Genomic DNA, 19,281 nt, shown 5'->3' with positions numbered 1-19,281 from the left:
GAACTACGCAGAGAAGATAACGCGCTTTATCTTCCGTTATCAAAACTCCACTAAGAACTTGGCGATTGGTTTAGAGGTTTTTCACGCCCCCTTTTATTCATATCAAGTAATTGTAAACCTTTCACAAGTAGCATGTCGTTATCAAAGTTCAACAGAGAGCTTGTTGATTGGTGTTCGTATGTTTTCACCACGCCCTTTCATCGGCACTCGGAAAAAGCAGACCTATCACAAATCGCGCATTCGTTGCCAATGCTCCACAAAGCGGTCTCCCATTGGCTTAGACGCCACGAGCCCCGCCCCTGTTCGTTGCTTCGGGCCTCCTCTGCCGGTTAGCGTGACGTCAGGAAGGGGCTGGTCGGCTGGAGCCAGTTTTCCGCGGAGGGACGGGGCGGAGAGCGGAGACGCGCGGAGGGACGAGGACGGATCACAGCTCCAGCGTTGTGCAGGTAGGGACGCTCTGGGCTTCTTCGCGTGCATGCGATGAAACTGCACTTTGCTCTTTATAATGCAGAAACGTGTAATATTTACGCAGAGAGATGAGTAGTTTGCGTGATAATTAACGGGACTCGTGCTGTCGCTGAACGCCGGGCGCGGGAGCGCGCACTCGCAGCGCGGATGCGTGGCTGTATCCACATACTGATACACAGTGAGTAACCGGAGCAGAGGCGGTGTGGTCCGCAGGTCGTAATACTGTCACTAGACAGGGCGATCGGTGGGGAAATGAAATATAGCAACATGATCATGATGATGATTTCGGTGCGGTATTTCGGCTAAATATGAACGAGCGAGCCGGACCCATCCCTCCCCGCGCCACTCCGTTTTTGGCATCAATAATTGATCGATTGATCGGATACCGTTTTGGTGCCCGCGGTTAACCAGTCTAGTCACAACGTGGGTGGTAGTTGCAGCGCGCGAGCCATGCAGCGAAATAAAGATGTGCCAGTTAGTAGTAGGTTCAGTACAATGAGCTAAAATTGAATCTTTCGGGGTGGCAGTGGTGCTTGAGGGCGTCGAACCCTTTCCCGATGCCCGACGAGCACATCCACTCACTGTGCCGCGCTGTCTATCCAGGTGGCGGCGCTGTGTGCGGGTGTCGCGTGCGCGTGGAGGGACGATGAGCGGTCGTCCGCGGGTCCGAGTCGCGCCGCGGCGCAGTCCTTCCTTTTTTGTGCCATTCATTGTTGCTGTTTTCGCTGTAAGAGCCGATATAGCGCGCCTTCTTGTTATAAATAAACAAATAAAATAGCGAGCAGGGATCGGATTTATTGGGCGCGTGGAGACAGAAGGACAATAAACACATCCATGATGTCCTGCTGTATGACATGCATGCGGCGTGGATACATGTCAAGGGGCAGTAGGGGGGGAATCGAACGTGGCGTGCGCACACAGTGACAGTCTCATTCCCACCAGTCCCAATCCACTCCCCCAGTGCCGGTCCAGGTGTCATTATGAAGACAGGTGTAAGACAGGTCCTGCTCCTGTCCAGTGATGCTGAAACCGACGGCCCTTCCCGACTGGCTCCGAGGGGCTCGGCGTCAGCGAGGGGCCCGTCGAGCTCTTATCGGTGCCCCATGGTGACCCCATGGTGGCCGGGTGGTCAGTTCACCTCACAGGAAGATCTCCAGTGGATGTGTCCAGCGCGTTCCGAGCCGCAGCCCCGGGGACACCTCTTCAGCCTCCTTAATACCTGGAGCAACAAACACATCACTAGACAGAAAGACCTGTATTACAATGAAAAGCACAGCTATTCCCTTAGCTCCCCTTTAAATGTGTTGTATTTGTAGTAACGGGCACATCGTTGCTTCGTGTCCTGCAGCGGAGCGTCGCTCTCTTTGTAACCCTCCTCTTCGGTGTTCGACCATCTTAATAAATCTTCTTTCTCCAAGTTTTGACTATCAAGGCACCGCGGTAAAACGAAAGTATATGTTGGCTGCATCTTGTAAGACATTGTATTTGTAGTCCTTTCCAGGTGCCTGTGTTTTCCTCCTCATTTCTGCTGCCTGAGTTTTGGAAGGGAACATGTTAATTTTTCTCAATGAATTATGCAGGAGCACTTCAGTGCTTACAGTTACAAGCGCAGAGATGTTCATAATGGGGGGGGGGAGGGGGCTGCTGATGACACGCACCGCATTTTATTGGGATTTGCCACAGTTTATCATCATCATTGGTGTTTCAGTATTATTGTTTAAAATATTGCGACAGGTCGCCTTGCGGGACTCCTGTAAAGAATACCGAGGCTTCCTCCTCCTCCTCATCAGTGGCTCTCCTTGCTAAATGTTCCATGTTGCCCGTTGTTGTCAGTGTCCATCACAGGCGGAGATCAATGTCAGCCTTGGCAATATTGATTGATTGAGTGAGTGAGTGAGTGAGAGTGATTTTTACCCGTGTGTGACTGTGACAGTGTGCCCCGCACACACAGGTAAGAGGCGAATGCCCTAGTGACACATGCTGCATACGTGTTGTTGCTGTCACATGTTGTCCACTTGTGCCAGGGACTGCTGGGGAGAGCTTTAAGAGCTCCGCCCACCCCTTTGATGGGCTCGGGTGGGGGCTGGGGGGGGGGCAGGGACCAGGCAGGACTGAAGCTGAACTGTCGCTGTCGCAAAGTAGGGTGTGTCGGTGCGCCGGAACCTCCCGTAGCTAGAAGAGGTGGCTGTGATGTCACAGTGTGTGTGTTTCTTCTGTCCACTGTGCAGCGATGGGAAACCAGTGAGTACACCTGTTTTCAAACGTTTCATTCTGCGCATTATGCCTTGCCAAGTACATGTTGCATGTGAAATACATACCCGTATCGTATGTGTGTATGAACACATCGTTCAGCTGCAGCTGTGTGTGTTTATTTCCTCAGTACATGTGGCCCCTTTTCTGCGTGGTACTTAGCGTTTCCCCCAAGTGCGGGAACACTAGACGCACCTCTTTCCTTTCCACTTTCTCAGCCTTGTCCACCTGCATGCGCTCCATCTTTAATTTTTATTTTTGGCGAACTGTGGGCTGCGTGCCGGACCCGTCTTAGCGCCGGAGGGTTTTATTTCCGAGACGTGAAGCCGCTGTTCCTGCAAATAGAATCTCCCCACATCAGCCTTGTATGTTGTACTTGACTTAAATTATGGTGCCATCATAAAGAGATCAGGGTAAAATTAATAAAGGTTGCTGCTGGCCTTCCTGTGCATGAGACATGCATACAAACACGAATATGGAACAAGTGCATTCGTATGCTGTCACGCACGTAAGAGGCTTTTTCTCTTTCCTTTTTTAAACATCGGTGGTTCCTCTGTTTAATGTTTTATTTCCTTCATGTTGCGACACCGGCATTTTCATGCTCTTGGAGCCCTCTAGTGAAATTGTCATCAGTCTGAGATGAGGAAGCGCTCAGTGCTGCGAACACATGGTGCTGCATTCAGACACACGGTTGCTCTTTGCCATCCTGATACAATTTACTAAGAGGGGCTTCATCGCATTTCCAAGTGAGCGATGGGCTCGATATGTGCAAGTGGTCGTTATAATTCATTTGTCTACTTTTCCTTTCAAACCCGGGGTCGCCGTGCTGTTTGCGGAGGCCCATCCGGGACGAGCGGAGCGCCCGACGCTCCGGTACGATTTTCGGAGACGAGTCCTTCGCAGGAACCTCGAAAAACGAGAACAAGCGCTCAGGGTTTTAATGGCACGTCGGGAAAAGGTCGGTATCCCTAATAAAGTGGAGAAACGCTCGATCTGGTAGCCTTAAGAAAAGTTGAGTGCAGCAAATGAAACGGGTGCTCCTGGCTGCGGGTTGCCTTGGATACAAGATTGCGCCCAGGAGTCGCTTCCTTAAGCACTTCCACAATTTTTCCAACATTTATTTTCAATTCCCTTGTGCTTCTAATAACACAACGTACCAGAACATTCTCGAAAGTAGCAAGGCATCAGATCCTAAAAGGTACTGAAATATTCGGTGCTTGGAACCCGGTGCCAAAATTTACTCATTTCCAGGATGTGGAATATTTTTCTCAACCCTGACATATAGTTCAAATTACTCTCAAAAGTGTAATTAATCTAACAAAACGGAGTGGGAAATGCAGAAAAACCCCCATAATAAAACTTGTTGCGCTGTGTAATCGGCCCAGACTTTTTCGTGGCCGAGAGGATCTCGCTGCTGCTGCATTTCACTTTCTGTGGCTCTGAAGGTCAGATTAGAATAACTGTCTGAGTATTTCGCTCTTAAGAGGGAACTTTTTTTTTCTTTTGACATGTTTCTCTGTTTCCTCTTTGCCTCGTTGCTCTGATGGCCCGAACCCACGGACGTGCATGAGCCGCCGTTGAGGTTTTACGGAAGCGACCCGCCAGCCTCCGCCTAAGCGCCCGTGCAGTGTCGCTGGGCTATTTCGGTTGCATGGCCTCCCGTGAGGAGCATACGTGCGTTTACCGCCAACAAAGCGACCAAAATAAACATTGCTGCTGCAGCCTTTATGCAGCAGCCATAATTCCCATTGGGTTTCCATGGAAACGTGCGCAGCGCCAACTACAGACAAAAGGAAGGCAGCAGACCTCCAAGGACGAGCAGCCGGCGGCAGCATCAGTACCCTTGTATTAGCGGTCGCCATGACGAGGGTGCGCTCCACTTCAGATCTGCGGCGGCGGGGGGACGGGGGACGGGGGGGTTTCATTTCTGAGTGGTCCAATTTAGGGAAAAATTGCAATTGACAAAGTCATCAATATGGTGTCCTGTTTCTGGCAGGAGCCAGTTGTGCACCACACTCAGAGGAGTCCTGTGCGTGTATGCATATATAAATGTATATAAAGCATGTTTTATATATATAATATATGAATGTTGAGTGCTGATGAGGGGGTTGACTTTGACCTCACTGCTATCATAAGCTCCAGCTCGCTGCATGTTCTCAAATAGTATGATGTCAGCTGAGACGTGCTGCTTGGAAATGTGGACGCCGCTCGTTCCGGCTAGGGAGGCCGAGTCGCCGTTGTGGCTCACGTTACCGTAGCAACAGCAGAGCAGCAGCGGGACCCGTGCCGAGACAGCCCGTGTCCCCCTCCTTCGAGCGGAGAGCCCGTGGCGTAAACCCGGGTCGCCCAAGTCGGCCTCGGCGTCACGTCCCTGCCGCGGGGTCGTCCGCGTGGCGCCTTTGTGAGCCGTAAAGGATGAGGACAGTAACTCCGGATCTTTCCCGGGTCCAGTTGGGTCCGTCGCTGAAACGTGGAAAGCGAGTTGGGCTGAAGTGTAGGACTCGGCAAGTTAAATCCTATCGGCTGTAACACGTCTTTTTTTTTTTTCTTCTTAATCAGTCAGAAATAACGTAAGTAATACGGAGAGTAATAATGGAGAAAAGTGTCTGCTAAACGAATAAATGTAAATGTAATGTGACGTTATTTGTAAACCTAATTTACTGCTGGGAATCAGGCGATGAACTCAGTTTACTGACCGAGGAACTTTTTAAGAAGTTCCTAACAGACAAGTCACGAGCTGTGTGTTGTAATCCTATAGCTGTCCTACAGCGGAGACTTCCGGCAACACGAGCCAAGCCTAAAAGACAGTGGACAAAATCCACTTCGTCCCACAGAAAGGCAAACTTTGCTAATTGCAATCGGCAGTTTTATTTTGGGACGAAACTGAGAATAAACATCCCCGTTTCCCACGTAATTTCACGTCGTTTTCTGCTCTCTGCTCTATTTAGTCTTCAGGCCACATGACTACTGGAGTAGCAGGTAGCGCAGGGCTTGGAGCGCCTTCCTTATACCGCGAAGGCCTTCGGTTCGAAACCCACCTCCTGCTCTAGTACCCTGAATTGATACGGTAAGAATACCGTGGTGTTCACATGGGTAAATAACTTAATTCTCTAACAATGTGAATCACCTAAAGCAAAGTTTTCTGCTGAATCGATAAATGAATAGATATTACGGCAGCAGGAGGCGTAGCGGTTAGAGCACTCGCCTGGCTCTTAAAGGACTCGGGTTTGAATCCCCCCTCCAGGTGTAGTACTCATGAGCAGGGCACTTACCCTGAAATGATACGGTAAAAATGACCCATCCGTGTAAATGGGTGAATAACTGTAGGCAGCTCAACATTGTCTTTTTGGAGGGAAAATTCAAATAAGTGTAAATGCGTAATAATATTCTTTCTAGCATGTAATATAGATATATTACTGTGCCACGGTGCTTTTTGGGTGCACTTGTATGGTTCCAGAGGAAAATGTGATGCTGTCTTTACTCTCCACACAGAACAGCTTCGTATCACCGTGGATGGGTGTGCGCTTGTCGCGAACGTTTTTATTTAAAACGTTCACTTTCGTTACGTGACGCTACGTCTGCTGGCGATCGAGGCGCTTTAGTACCCCCTGGACAGTTGAAAGGTCGTCCTCGTCGGCGCGGTGCCGCCGTCTCGCCGAACGCTCGTTATTTTGCACTAATAACGTTCGGCGAATGCGACTTCTTCTTTTTGTGTTTTTAAGACGGCCGCACATTCGGAAACACTTTTTATTTGTTCCATTTTAAACAGTTTGATACAGATATGCCTGTATCTGTAAAGTATGCTGTAGACACGCTGCCCATGCTTTCTGCATTTATTTATGGCCTAATACAGCTGGCGTCGTGCCGCCGAGAAGAGCTGTGGTTGATACGAGCTCCTGGGATCCTTCACGTTCTCTCAACAGCACTAGATTTTCCCCCTTCTGCTAGGGTTTGCCCAGTGCAAATTCCCGTGCGCTTTACCGGAGGTAAGTCTTTTTTTGCTCAGATCTCTTTTTAATGTCCTACCGCTGGCTCCTTCTGGTCGCTTCCTGAGTTCCGGGCTCCGTAGCGCCGGCGCTCTGCCGTGCCGCGTGGATGAACGTACCCGCCAGGTGTGACCAAAGTCAGTCACGTTTTCTCGATCGCAACCCGAAAAACCAATCGGACACCGGGTGCGGCAAAAGGCGGCACGCGGCGTCCACATTTTTCTCTTATTCAGCGACACGTGTCGCGCAAAACCGCCTCGGACCAGGTGCTCGTGGGCTGATGCAGCAGAGAGCGGCGCCGTACCGCTCGCTCCCGGACGCTGCTGGACACCACGCTCGGTGTCCCTGTCACGGCAGCTCGTCTCTAACGTGTCCTTCACGAGAGACTGGCCTCGCGGCACACGTCGGTGCGCTCTCCTGCCGGCGCCCGCGTGCTGCCCTCACCTCTTGGCCGCCCGGGGTCGTTTTGGGGGTCGTTCTCCTGGTGGAGACAAAGTGGTTCTCTGCGACTCCGAGTGTTCACGTGCATCCCCCTCCCCCGCTTCTGCCCTCTCTCTCTCCCAGCTTTCCCGTGGGCGACCGCAGCAGTAGCAAGATGCCTCTGGGTGAGGATGGAAACGCCTGGAAGAAGAAAACGTCCGACATTAAAGAAATGTACGACTTCAAGGAAGTTCTGGGCACGTAAGTACCTGCGCCGACAGGACAGGTGTGTGAAGTGCGCTGCTGGGCCTCGACGCGTCACGGTCACGTCGTACCCTGAAATGCATAAAAGGGTTCTCTCTCCTTCGCACGACACCCGTTTACGTAACCGGTGCGTGTCGCCGGGTTGCCGTCCTCGACCGTTCCGTTTGGACCGCTTTGTCATGCCTCGCAAACCCCCTGGTTCCGCGTTATATAAACCGTAAGGATGTATAAACAACATGCATTAATGTGACATTGTATAAGGGCTTTTTTATTCCTTTTTGTTAATTTCACACGTTGTTCACATCGATGTAATACTAATAAAGAGAAATACGGGCAGTATCGTAATTATATTTTCATCCTGCATGTCTGTTTTTACTAAATCTGTTTTTCCCCCGCCCCACCGAAACAACAAACAGTCACTTTTTCACTTGCGGGACATTGCTGTTAAAAAGCGACTGGGGCGGAACCACTAATGAAACGTTTTGTACGTGGAACGCGGTCACTGAGAGACGCACTGACTGATTCGGTAAGTCATCGGTCGACGTTCTCTAGCGGCAGGTGGAGGAGCGGAGCCCCCCGAACGCCGGGACTCGGAAACAATATAACAACGTTAGGGGCAGGCGTTGTAACTCTGCGTGTTCGTAAGTGGCATGTGTTGTAAGTTGGGGATCAGCTGCGTTTACTCTACTGGTTTTGTAACTGCAGTGTTTCCCACCCTTTAAACATTTGTCATAGAACCGCATATATCGGTCGCGTGGTCGTCGGCTGCAGGGAGACCCCTCCTCCGGTCACTATTACCCTGCGGCGTGGGGGTAGGGGCCCATCTGGAAGTCGTTAATGAGTTGTGCAGACCGGCGCTCCACTTTCCATCATGACAGCTCCCCGGGGCGTCTCTCCCGCAACCTTGCGTGCGCAGCAACGCAAACAAATGGCCGAGCGTGGAAGAGGAATTCGATGACGGTGCTGATGAAGGGGGTCGTGGGTCACGTGATCAGACCGATGGCGAGACGGAGATCGCAGAAAGCTGCTCGTGTGCTTTCGAAGTCCGGGTGCCGTGGTTGTCGGAGCCGCCGCCTTTGGACTCGACGAATCCAGGTTCGAATCCCACTCCTGCTGTAAGGTGCTAATTTGATTTTGCTCCTGTCTGTTCCTTGAAAGAAAACTTGCAGAAGGTTTTGTTGTCGAAGTCGTTTCCGTGTGGGAGCACGTGACGCACGGCTTAATATCTCGCTTAATATCGCAAATAATTTTGCGCTCCGTTACATCGCGGCCGCAGTTGTGCTGATCTTTAGGGTTTATCGAAGCTGTGAGGATTTGGGGCTGTAGGGCGGAAACTGCGTGACAAACATTTATTTGGTCTCTCGCTCTGATTTCATTCATTTGTTATTTTAATTCTTTAATTCCTTTCTATTTACGTACACATTTTCTGAACAGCTTCTCCCATTCGGGGTCACGGGGAACCGGAGCCTACCCGGCAACACAGGGCGTAAGGCCGGAGGGGGAGGGGACGCACCCAGGACTGGACGCCAGTCCGTCGCAAGGCACCCCAAGCGGGACTCGAACCCCAGACCCACCGGAGAGCAGGACCCGGTCCAACCCACTAAGCCACTGCGCCCCCCTCCTCTCTATTTTTTTTTCAAATTAAATCGGACGGTTTCATTCCCGATTCCACACTCCCGCTTTGCCCGAGCGAAGATCGGCTGACCCGGCTCACGCTTCCTTTTCCGAGGCTTCGGGGTTCCCAGGAGGCGATACCATCAGCAGATCGGCGCCTCGATCTGGACTTGTGCCGAAAGGCCTTTCCAGAGAAAAGGTTCTGCACAATAATTGCTCTTGTTGTTCGGGGGGTTGCTGCCTGCGCAGGTCCCAACAACTCGAATCGCAAGTTGCGTTTGTGGCCATCGCCTAAAACTTGTGGCTTCTATAATTAAATATCTTCGTTCCTTGTAACGAAGTGCCGGGGAAGATGGTGCACGCTTGTGCCGTGCCCCGAATCGGAGCCCTTGTTCCTTTTCTCGGTGCGACGCGCTCAGTGCGTTCTTCTCTCACTTGTGCGTCGCTGTGGAGGGAAGCGTCTGCTAAATGAATACATGTGCGTGTCAGGTTACTGCGCTGAAGTGTGTGTGTGTGTGTGTGTGTGTGTGTGTGTGTGTGTGTGTGAGAGATCATACTGTCCCTGTAATATAGTTCATTGTGAGGTCCTCACAGCTCAGCCCACAGACACCCACCTGCACCAGGGTGTAACCTGTTCTGATTTGAATATATCTCCTTTGAATATTATTATTTTTTTTTTCTGTCACCCTTGATGCCTTGTTAATAGAATCTGCTTAAGCCCATTATCCAGCGCAGGCGTTTAAAGGGCTTACATGCATCACTACCTTTCTGAAGAGTGCAGGGCTGAGCTTCGCGTGACTGGAAATACGTGTCTTAACTCATTCCGTTGAATCTTCCCCCTTGTGCGTCCCCGTCATCGCATGGCCCCGGGGGGGATACGAATGAGACGCTTCTTTTAGCGCTCAAGGAATTAGTTTGAATGAGTGTGAATTTGCTTTTGCTGCAAAATGTGCTGTGTAGTTCTCTTCTGTGGGTGACGTGGAATTAACAAAAAAAAAAAATCGACTCTGGGCTGCGTTTGACTGGTTATGTGAGCAGCTTTGTGTTGCAAGTTGTTTGCGGCTCTGCGTTTATTTGCAAGCAGCAGGTGGCGCAGTGGTTAGAGGCCTCGCTCTGCAGTTGAATGACCCAGGTTCCAATCCCTGCTCTTGGCCTCAAGAATAAATACATTTGAGCTAAAGGAGCAAGTAACAAAAATAATTTTAACCGTCTGCATTACATCTGCAAAATCTGCCCTTACCTCACAACTGACTCTGCGCAGCTACTTGTCCGGGCCGCGGTGACGTCCCGTTTGGATACCGCAACTCTGTCCCGTGTGGCCTTCCTGCTACTGCCATCAAACCTATACTGCGGTACAAGTTGTTTGACTTGCCGAAGCGTTCTCGTGTATCTCCTCTACTCGTTTCCCTGCACTGGCTTCCCGTAGCTGCCCGGATCAAATTTAAGACCCTAGTAATTGCCTACAAATGCATCAATAGAACTGCTCCTAGCTATTTACAAGACTTGATCAACCGCTACACCCCAACCAGACCGCTTCGCTCATCTACCTCTGCCCGCTTGGTGGTCCCGCGCACGAAAGGTAAAGCACGGAGGTTCTCGGTTCTGGCTCCGTTGTGGTGGAACGACCTCCCCCTCTCACTCAGAACTGCTGAATCTCTGCCCACATTTAAAAAGGGTCTGAAAACTGACCTCTTCCACACTCACTTTGCCCATCATCTCTTAAGTTCACGTAAGGTATAAATGTTCTTGATGATGCTCGGATCAGTCCTTTACAGAGCCACTCCTGCAATGTAACGTAAATGTTAATATGTATCTCCAAAAAAAAAAAAAAAAAAAAAAAACTACTAGGAAGGTGATTAGGAATCGACGATATTCTGGTAAAGTTTTATGCAGCTACTAGTGTGATGAACATTGGTTCATATGGTGAACGAAACTAACTGTACTTAAGAGTCACATGTCTGCAGCTATGTCTCGTTCTAATGTAATGAACGCATTTTCTATGAGATGTGCGTCACTTTGGAGAAAAGGCTGATAAATGAATCCATGTAAATGTAAATTTTTGCTCTGATCCACTCAACTTCGTACAGTGAGTTACCAGCTCTGTACAGTGCTGCTTGTGAAAGTATGTGAACCTTACAGGGATTGTCTTGTTCAAAATATAAAAATACATTTGTGAAATTGAAATGTTAAATCTTAAATATGATGATAATAAGATTGATTTACACCCCTGACTCTCTACTCTCCTACTTGGTTTATCCAGCTCAACTTCACTTATTTTTACACCTTTACTTGTGTGTTTCCACTACACATGCGATTTCCTCTAAAAAAACATATAGAATTGATCGTTACACACCTCTTATGTCACATGAGAAACACTGATTCTCAGTAAATACCCATTTTATGGTAAAAGTAAGGGACACAAGAGCTTCACATACTTTAAAACAGTGCTGTGTATGGTAAATCAGGGTGGCACGGTGGAGCGAGAGGACATGGGTTCGATCCCTGCTCAGCCTGTGTGGAGTTTGCATCGGTTTCCTCTGGGTGCTCTGGTTTCCTCCCACAGTCCAAAGATATGCTGCTCAGGTTCCCCCATAGTGTGTGTGTGTGTGTGTGTGTGTTCCACTGATGTATGGATGAGTGAGCCATTCTAAGTAGTGTATCTAGCAGTGTAAGTCACTGCAGTGAATAAGGAGTGTGAGCTGATAACGCTACAGAGAGTTCATTGAAAGTTGCTTTGGGCAAAAGCGTCTGATAAATGAATGTAAATTGGTAAAGTAGGGAACAAACCTGACATGAGTAGCCTTGGGGAAACGGCTTAATGAAAATACTTCAGTAATAATGTTTAGGCAGTAGTTAGATGGAGTTAGGGTTAGTGAGAATGGGTGTCTGCTTCCAGCTTAGAAAGCCAGTTTGCTTCAGGGTGAGCTAACGGAAAGCGCGGTGTTCGGGTCTCCGTCCTGCCCCTGCAGAGCTCGGGCTCCGCAGCACCGCACGCGCTCCGCCCTCCTTCCTGATGACTGCTCTCATGCTCTGCTCCAGCGGCAGCCCCCTCCCCGGACACGCCGAGGCAGAGCCGTCCGCCTGGCCCGTCCTCCCCCGGCCCTTTACCGTAAACCTTTGTTCGCAAGGAATGCCGTCTCAGCTCTCCATCGCTGTTCAGGTTTAATGGAGCGCATCTTCGGCGCTCCCTTTTCCCTCCAAGCTGTGTTTAACTCCAGCTTTACATTCATGCCGCATGAGCTCTAATTCTACAAAGCGTTAGAAACATTTACTGTAAAAGTTGTATTGCAGTTTACATTGTGTGCCTGTCAATATGAGCGATGTCAGAAGGGTCATTTTAATTTTAAATTGCCTGCACTTCATATTCAGGGCTGTGCGACATGATGGTGCAGCGGGTTGCACTGCCACCTCATAGATGTGGGCTGTGGGGTCAAATCTGACTTGACCTGGGTGCAGTTTGCATTTTTCACCCATGTTCATGTGGCTTTCCTCCAGATGCCCTGGTTTCCTCCCACACTTCAAAGATGTGTTTCTGGTGCATTGGTGACTCCAAACTGCCTGTAGTGTGTGAGATTGCGATTCAATGGCTTTCCATGTAGCGTGTGACCAGCCTAAGTGTCGCACCTTGCGCTTCCAGGATAGGCTCTGGGACTCACTGGACAAGCAGTTTTTGGTAATTTATGGGCTAATAAATATTCAGGCTTTCGTTCGACCAAACGATTGATTTACATTTAATTATCTGGCACTTTTTTTTTTTCCCAAAGCAACTTACACTGTTAAGCTACTTACGATTATTTACCTATTTATACAGCTGGGTAGTTTTTATCGAAGCGGCTTTAGGGTAAACGCCTTGTTCAAGGGTACTACAGCTCAAGGCGAGACTCGAACCTGCGACCTATGAGTCCAAGGGCAGCAGTTCTAACCGTAACGCTACCAGCTGATTTGTTGTTTCCCTGGACATTATTGCTATGCTGACTCAGGTTCGAGTGTTACCTCCATGCCCTGAGCTACTTGCAGTGATTTACCTTGTATAAAACAGGTAATTTTTACTGGACCAGTTCAGAGTGTGGACCTTGTTCAAGGGTACTACAGAAAGAGTGTGGAGTCGAACCCCAGTCATTCTGATTGTAGGACCACTACGCTGCCTTCTCCCCGCTGCAGTGTACATGAATACACCAATTTCCTCTGTAGGATCGAAGTGCCTTGAGATACTGTCGGTTGCTTTACTTTGGGTGAAGTCTGGAATTTGGCTGCTGCATAAGGACACCCGCCTACTTTCGCAGCCGTCCCGATCGCTGAAAGCTCTCTGTTGTGCTGCGAGGGGTGTTGTGGAAGAACCTGCGTTTTCTGGAGCCCCACTGAGTTGGTGTCCGAGATAAAGGCCCTTATTTCACAGTCCTATTTATTCCAGCCAATTGGTCGTCCGGGCTCGTTTATGGAACGGTCGCGGCTCGTACGTTCGCAGTTGCTGGTTGTCGTGGCGACCGGAGGAGACACTGTCCATATGGATTGTATCAGTTGCTATGGAAACAATTAAAAAAAAAAAAAAAAAGGGGGGGAAAAATTCTATTAATAATTTGGTTCTGGAATGTTTAAGCCTCGGTGCGGCTCTCAAGTCCCTCTCGTGTTGTGCTAGGTTTCCAGCGGCAGTCTGGACATTTGGGCTTGTTTGAATTCCTGGAATAGCTCCTCCTCCTCCTGTTGTGCTCCCCAAGGAGAAGCGGGCTGAGGAGGCGTGAGGATATACAAGTGTGTCTTCCAGGGTGATGTAGTTGTCATGACGAGGAGCCCACCTCCGACCCCGAACCTCCTCCGCGCTCTTCAGCGTCCAAGGCGACGCCGCCGCCTTACGTCACCACAGGATTTCCTCACGGCTCCTTCTCCGTGACCATGGGCTCAGATCTCCTACAGCTCAGCGACTGGCTGATCGCATGGAGCGGTAGCAGCGACTCCTTCCCGCTCCCCCACCGCGTGACGCCGGCTCGTTTCCTCCTTCCTTTGCGCTCTCTTCATTTTCTTTTCCGGAAGCTTCGGCTGCGTTTAATCCTGATTTATCGTCCCCGTGACGGTGCGTCTTCCTTCGCCGCTTTGCAGCCGACTGGCAAGTTGACCAGGAAGTGAACCGTGTCCTGCCCGGTCCGGTCCGGTCCCAGTGGTCGGGGCACAGGCCCGGTGGAGAATTAATGGCTTTGTCCCGTTTCCGTTTACTGAAGTGTTTATATGGGCCAGCAGGTGGCGCAGTGGTTAGAGCTGCATCCTTGTACTTCAGATCCCGCCTCCAACTGCTGTGCCCTTGATCAAGACACTTACCATGTAAAAAAGTAAAAATTACCCAGCTGTGGAAACAGTTGTCATTTTAAGTACCTTAACATAGCAAGTCCCTTTTGCAGAAAATGAGCAGCTAAAAAAAAAAAATAGATATAAACAGGTTTATTCACTTATTTGCTTTCATACCTATTGTTTTAGTTCTACTTCTTGCTGTAGTACGAAAAGTATTTAAAGTACTTTTCTACATTTACTTTCAGTTCTGTAGCTCATGCTTTTCTCTGAAAGGAAGTCGCATCGTAAACCTCCTTACAAGTATTTACCTGTTTATGGCGTGGGGTAATTTTTCTAAGTGGAGCAATTCAGGTCGAGTACCTTGCTGATGGGCACCGTAGCAGGAGGTGGGCTTTGAACCTACAAAGGCTGCAGCTTTGACTTCTGTGCCGGGGTCACCTGTTTCGAACTTCCCGACGGAGAGCTGTATGAGAACGAATACTACGGTACAGTATGGTATCATGCACCGGGTCCTCCTTTTGAAATGCAGTGTGTGGAGGTGGGATGTGGGGTCTGAGTCCATGGTGTTCAGAACATATGAGTTCAGAGGATGTGAGCAGGCAGTTGAGATCATGTGTTATTTAAGGCGTTTATCAGCATAGGCTGATGAGTGGTACGGTCCTTCTCCGGGGTCTCTCTCTCTCTCACACTCGCACGCACGCACGCACACGGTGCGGGGTGAACGAGCCAAGTTTTCAAGTCATCCCCAATGAACGCCGACTTAACGAGGACATATTTATCAGCCCTCGAGTGTGTGCGTTTGCCAAGGATCTAACGAGTCAAAAAAGTAAATATTTGCTCTGCACACAACCGTTTACACTCCAGCATGTGAATCACACTTCCTGAATGAGCTTCTTGAGCGGAGCCGCTTCAGAACGACGCTGCGACTCCACGTTGAAAATTGCAGAACGAGCTTCAAGAATGTTCCGTGGAAGTAGTTTTGAGAATTATTTCCTGGGGTGCGTGTGCGTGTGTGCGTGTGCGTGTGCGCGCATGCCTCTTGGCTAAATGACAGATTGTTGTGTTATTTCTGCAGGTAATTAGAACTTTCTGCAGGACGGCACAAATGCTGGGAGTTTTGCTCTAATTAAAACGGAATATTAAAGGAGCGAGGCCAGAACAGCAGCTGCGCTCCCACGGGGGGCGACACAAGCTATCGCTCGCTCGCCGTTCCAGTCCGCACGCTCCTCGTTTTCTTCTTCGCTCGTCTGGCAGATGTGTTCGCCCAAACTAGATCGGATAACCAAGCTCGGTAAATTTTCACGTTCGCCCGTTTTACCCGGAGCCAGTAGGTGGCGTAGCGGTTATAGCTGCTGCCGCCTTAGAGTCCTTGGTTTGAATCCCACCTCCTGCTGTGTTGCTTGTGCGTAAGGTACTTACCCTGAACTGATAGAGTAAAAACTCCTGAGAAGTCATTGTAAGTAGCTCAGCTTATAAAGCTAACAATATAAGTTCTCTTGGAAAAGGCGTCAGATAAATTTATGAATATCAATTTTTACACAGCACAGTGTGTATTGATCTCCCTTCCTGATTTTTGTCTTTGAAATCTTAATGACTGCGCCGCCTGCTGCCCTTTTGCTGCCGCGCCGAGGAGCCACTTTAGCGGAAACGGAAGTTCGCCGATCGATCAGGTGTGTAACCTGTCGGCGGAACTCGGCAAGAAAACCGGAGAGCGGCAAACGCACGTCGACATCGAACGCGAGGACGCGGGCTGCTTCGTCCAAGGGCGGTTCCGAAGCAAGCCCTGGAAGATGAACCTATCCCCTGTTACTCAGTCATAATTTGTTCTCGAAAATGAAGTGAATATTAAAAAGGCAGAAAAAGAAATTGCATTATTTTTCAAAGGGGAAAAAGAATTAGTTTTCTCCAAGCCTTCCAAAGTTCGTGTCAAAATCACCCGAAATGATGCCCAAAGTCATAAGTAAAAAGTTGTGTAACACATTAAAATAGAATTGCTATTTATAACGTCATATTGAAAATATATTTTTTTTAAATGATTTAATAGAGAAGGTAAAGACGTGTTTAACTGACGAATTAGAAAATTAACGCACGGTGGTGCAAAACGGAGGATGCCGACTCAGACGCGAGCGCGCGAGACCACGGAATGTTAGATTGTAGCCGAGAGCGTGGGTACGTGGTTCCCACAATGCAATGCGTCTCGGCCTCTCTCGCTCAGACTCCTGGCGCAAGTTTCAAATGCGCTTTCGGTTTATTGTGCTCGGTGAAACATCTGAGCCGGAACTCCTGAAACTCGGGACGGATTGGCGGTCGGCGTTCTTGATAACGGTGGGCTGGATAACCGAGAAACGGAGTAGCGGTAGTGCGAATCGTGGCGACGAGTGTATTTGGAATGGGTCCGGATGAGCGTCTCCTGGGGCGACCCGAAAACGATTAACGTTTGCCGACTTTCGTTTTCCCAGCAGCGCAGCGTGCTCACGCTGTAACGCCCCCACCGCACCGCGCCGTCAACGTCGACTCCTTGCTCATCGCGGCTGTCGATTTGCGGCTGTCGATTTACTGCTGTCGGTGTCGGTCAGCGGAACCAACAGGCCGCTCTCTGTCCGCGATCGAACGAGAGTCCGCTCCGGATTGCCTTTCCCTCTTGCGACGCCGCAGCTCAGCGAACCGGTCTGAGGTTCCAGAAAGGGTCGCTTGGGGTAACCTGTAATGGCAACGAGGACGATGTTTGGTAAACGAACATGAGGAGCTCAGCGTCCGCCGTGTTTCCTGAGATGATTGAGTGTGCGCTGGTGGAGGACTTGTGGAACTGTATGGTGCTGCAGGTGCGTGTGTGTGTGTGTGTGTGCGTGTGTGTGTGTGTATATATTTGTGTGTCTGTGTTCACGCCCGCATGCCCTGTGGAGGCTCCCGAGAAGCACTTCTCCCAGAAATGCAGACCAGACCTCAGGAAGCTGAGCTGAGTGTCACTCCCTCCCGTTTCCACCCCGTCTGTCTCAGCCAAGCAGCTCCTGTTGGCTTCACTGTTGTTCCCTGTAAGTAGATAAAAGTATGATATATGGAAACCTGCCATTATAATGAGTCACCTTGGAGATTGGCTCATCTCGATGAAAAACAACATTTGTGATGATGAATACGAACGCCGCCATCCCGGAGCAGCGAGTGGGCCTGCGGTCGCTTCCTCCAGCTGCCCGGTCGGTCCTTTTGTTCGCAGCCCCTCGTTTTATTTGCTCGTGTGGCTTCGTCCGTAAATTCGGCCATAAATGGAACGTGCAGATCGAACGTTGATATTCGCGCTGTACGGGGGAGGATCTCGTCTGGATTCCTGCTCCATCCTGAGGTTCTGCGCTCGGTCGGGGTCCTATGATGCGATGCGAGGCCCTTGAAGACGGGGAAAGGAGCCCGGGAACCGTGGCAAATCGATGGAGGTTATGGATCGCCGAACCTGCCGCGGTTTTTCAACGGCGGCACCGCGATGCGAGCGCAGAGCCTGGTTCTGGTGACTGATGCCGCCAAGAACTCCTGGGCGAAAAAAACATCCGTAGCATTTCATATTTGCTGGCTCGGCGGTCAGTCCGCAGTCTATAAAACATCCCGGAACCGAGTCTCTCGGCAGCTTTGTCTTTGGTGTGTCGGTTGGAGATGAAGATGGAAAGAAACCTCTCGCTCCTCTGCGCTCGTGTGAGTGGTATTTCCTGCCCTCGACATTCTGTTCTTCTTCCCGTATCGCCGGGTGCTTTTTTTAATCGATGTAGATGTCAGCAAAGAAAGAGCAGTTAAGCAGCACAAATTGCATTCCTTTGTCAATGAAGATCTTGGTAGCATGACCAAAACTGTCAGGTTCCTGTGCGTAAATTCCAGTTAAATACTGGACGCCCCACCCAATCATTCACCCCTTTTTCCTCGAACCGGTGGGATTAAAAGGAGTCGAACGGCTGTTAAAGCGCACTCCGCTGTGAGGGCGCTCACCTAGAGAGCCTCGAGGATGTCAATTCCTCCCTTCGCAATCTGGGTTGTAGGGAAGATGCCCTGCAAACATAGATCTTGGTGTACTAGATCTGCTGCGAGGTTGAGCTTTGTGCTGTGTACTGCTGCGTCAAACTCCGTGGGCAACGTAGGTAGAAGCGAAATGGGCCGAAGGGCCGACGCACTGAGCTCGTGAGAACATTTAGAGCTGATGCAGGACTGCGTCGTGATTTTAGGAGAAGCTTATTGCTACAGCTCCCCTTGTACACATTCCATGGTTTATTTGCAGAACAAACCGCTCTAGTTCCTGCTTCCGTTCCCGAACACGTTCTGCTCCACGGATGTCGTTTGTGTGCCGGTGGCTCCGTCAGGATGCCTTGGCGGAGGAGGGAGGCGAGGAAGCAGCTGTCTCTCCCAGCGTGGCGAAGACGAGGGGACGCGTCTCTCCCCATCAATTATTCAGCTTCCGCCGTTCACATCCAACGCGCCGTATCGACCGCGGCGGCCGGGCGCGAGGCGCGTGTCGTTTCCGCCGCTTTGAGCGGCACGCCGTGTCGGAAGGATGTTGCGGCCCGGAGAGGCGCGCCTTGGAACGTGTCGGCCGGCAGAGCCGCGGGCGGAGAAACGGGACTCTCCGACCAGGTTGCCGAGAGATTTTGCCTTTTCGCTTCCCTCGGCGCTCTGTAACGATGAACTGAACGGAATCGCGGGTGTGCACATGCAGTACGCAGGGGGGTTTATTCAAAGGTGTGCCAAGCTACAAACCACAGCAATCTGCAGACCCACCACCTGCTGCGGTGGGGGAAAAAACATACATTCTAACAATTGGACTCCAAACTTTTGACTGTAAGCTAAATATGTTTGAATTAAAGAAGCTTATGTGTGTATTTGGGATTCTGCTTGAAGGTACACATGCATGCATGCATGCATACATACATCCTTCCATCCATCCATTTTAACTGCTTTGTCAGGGTCATGGGGGTCTGGAGCCTATCCCAAAAACACAGGGTGCAATGCTACATGTGTGTGCGTGTAT

General features: G+C 50.2%; 1 protein-coding gene across 3 annotated transcripts in view; it reads left to right on the top strand.

Annotated features, from left to right (window-relative positions):
- Positions 1-380: 380 nt before the first annotated feature.
- LOC108923402 (calcium/calmodulin-dependent protein kinase type 1-like) overlaps positions 381-19,281 on the top strand; it is a 54,273-nt gene continuing 35,372 nt past the window's right edge. For 2 of the 3 annotated variants that reach the window (XM_018734102.2, XM_029247695.1), the window contains exons 1-3: positions 418-446; positions 2,697-2,709; positions 7,269-7,385. In XM_018734102.2, the coding sequence (XP_018589618.1) occupies positions 2,699-2,709; positions 7,269-7,385 (128 nt within the window). In that variant the 5' untranslated portion in view covers positions 418-446; positions 2,697-2,698. Of the gene's footprint in view, positions 447-2,696; positions 2,710-7,268; positions 7,386-19,281 lie in introns of all 3 variants that reach the window. The other variant, XM_029247696.1, reaches the window with a different exon arrangement.

This window comes from Scleropages formosus, chromosome 22 (assembly GCF_900964775.1).
Source record: "Scleropages formosus chromosome 22, fSclFor1.1, whole genome shotgun sequence".
In the NCBI taxonomy this organism is placed as follows: domain Eukaryota; kingdom Metazoa; phylum Chordata; class Actinopteri; order Osteoglossiformes; family Osteoglossidae; genus Scleropages; species Scleropages formosus.
This window is presented reverse-complemented; position numbering and strand designations above follow the sequence as displayed.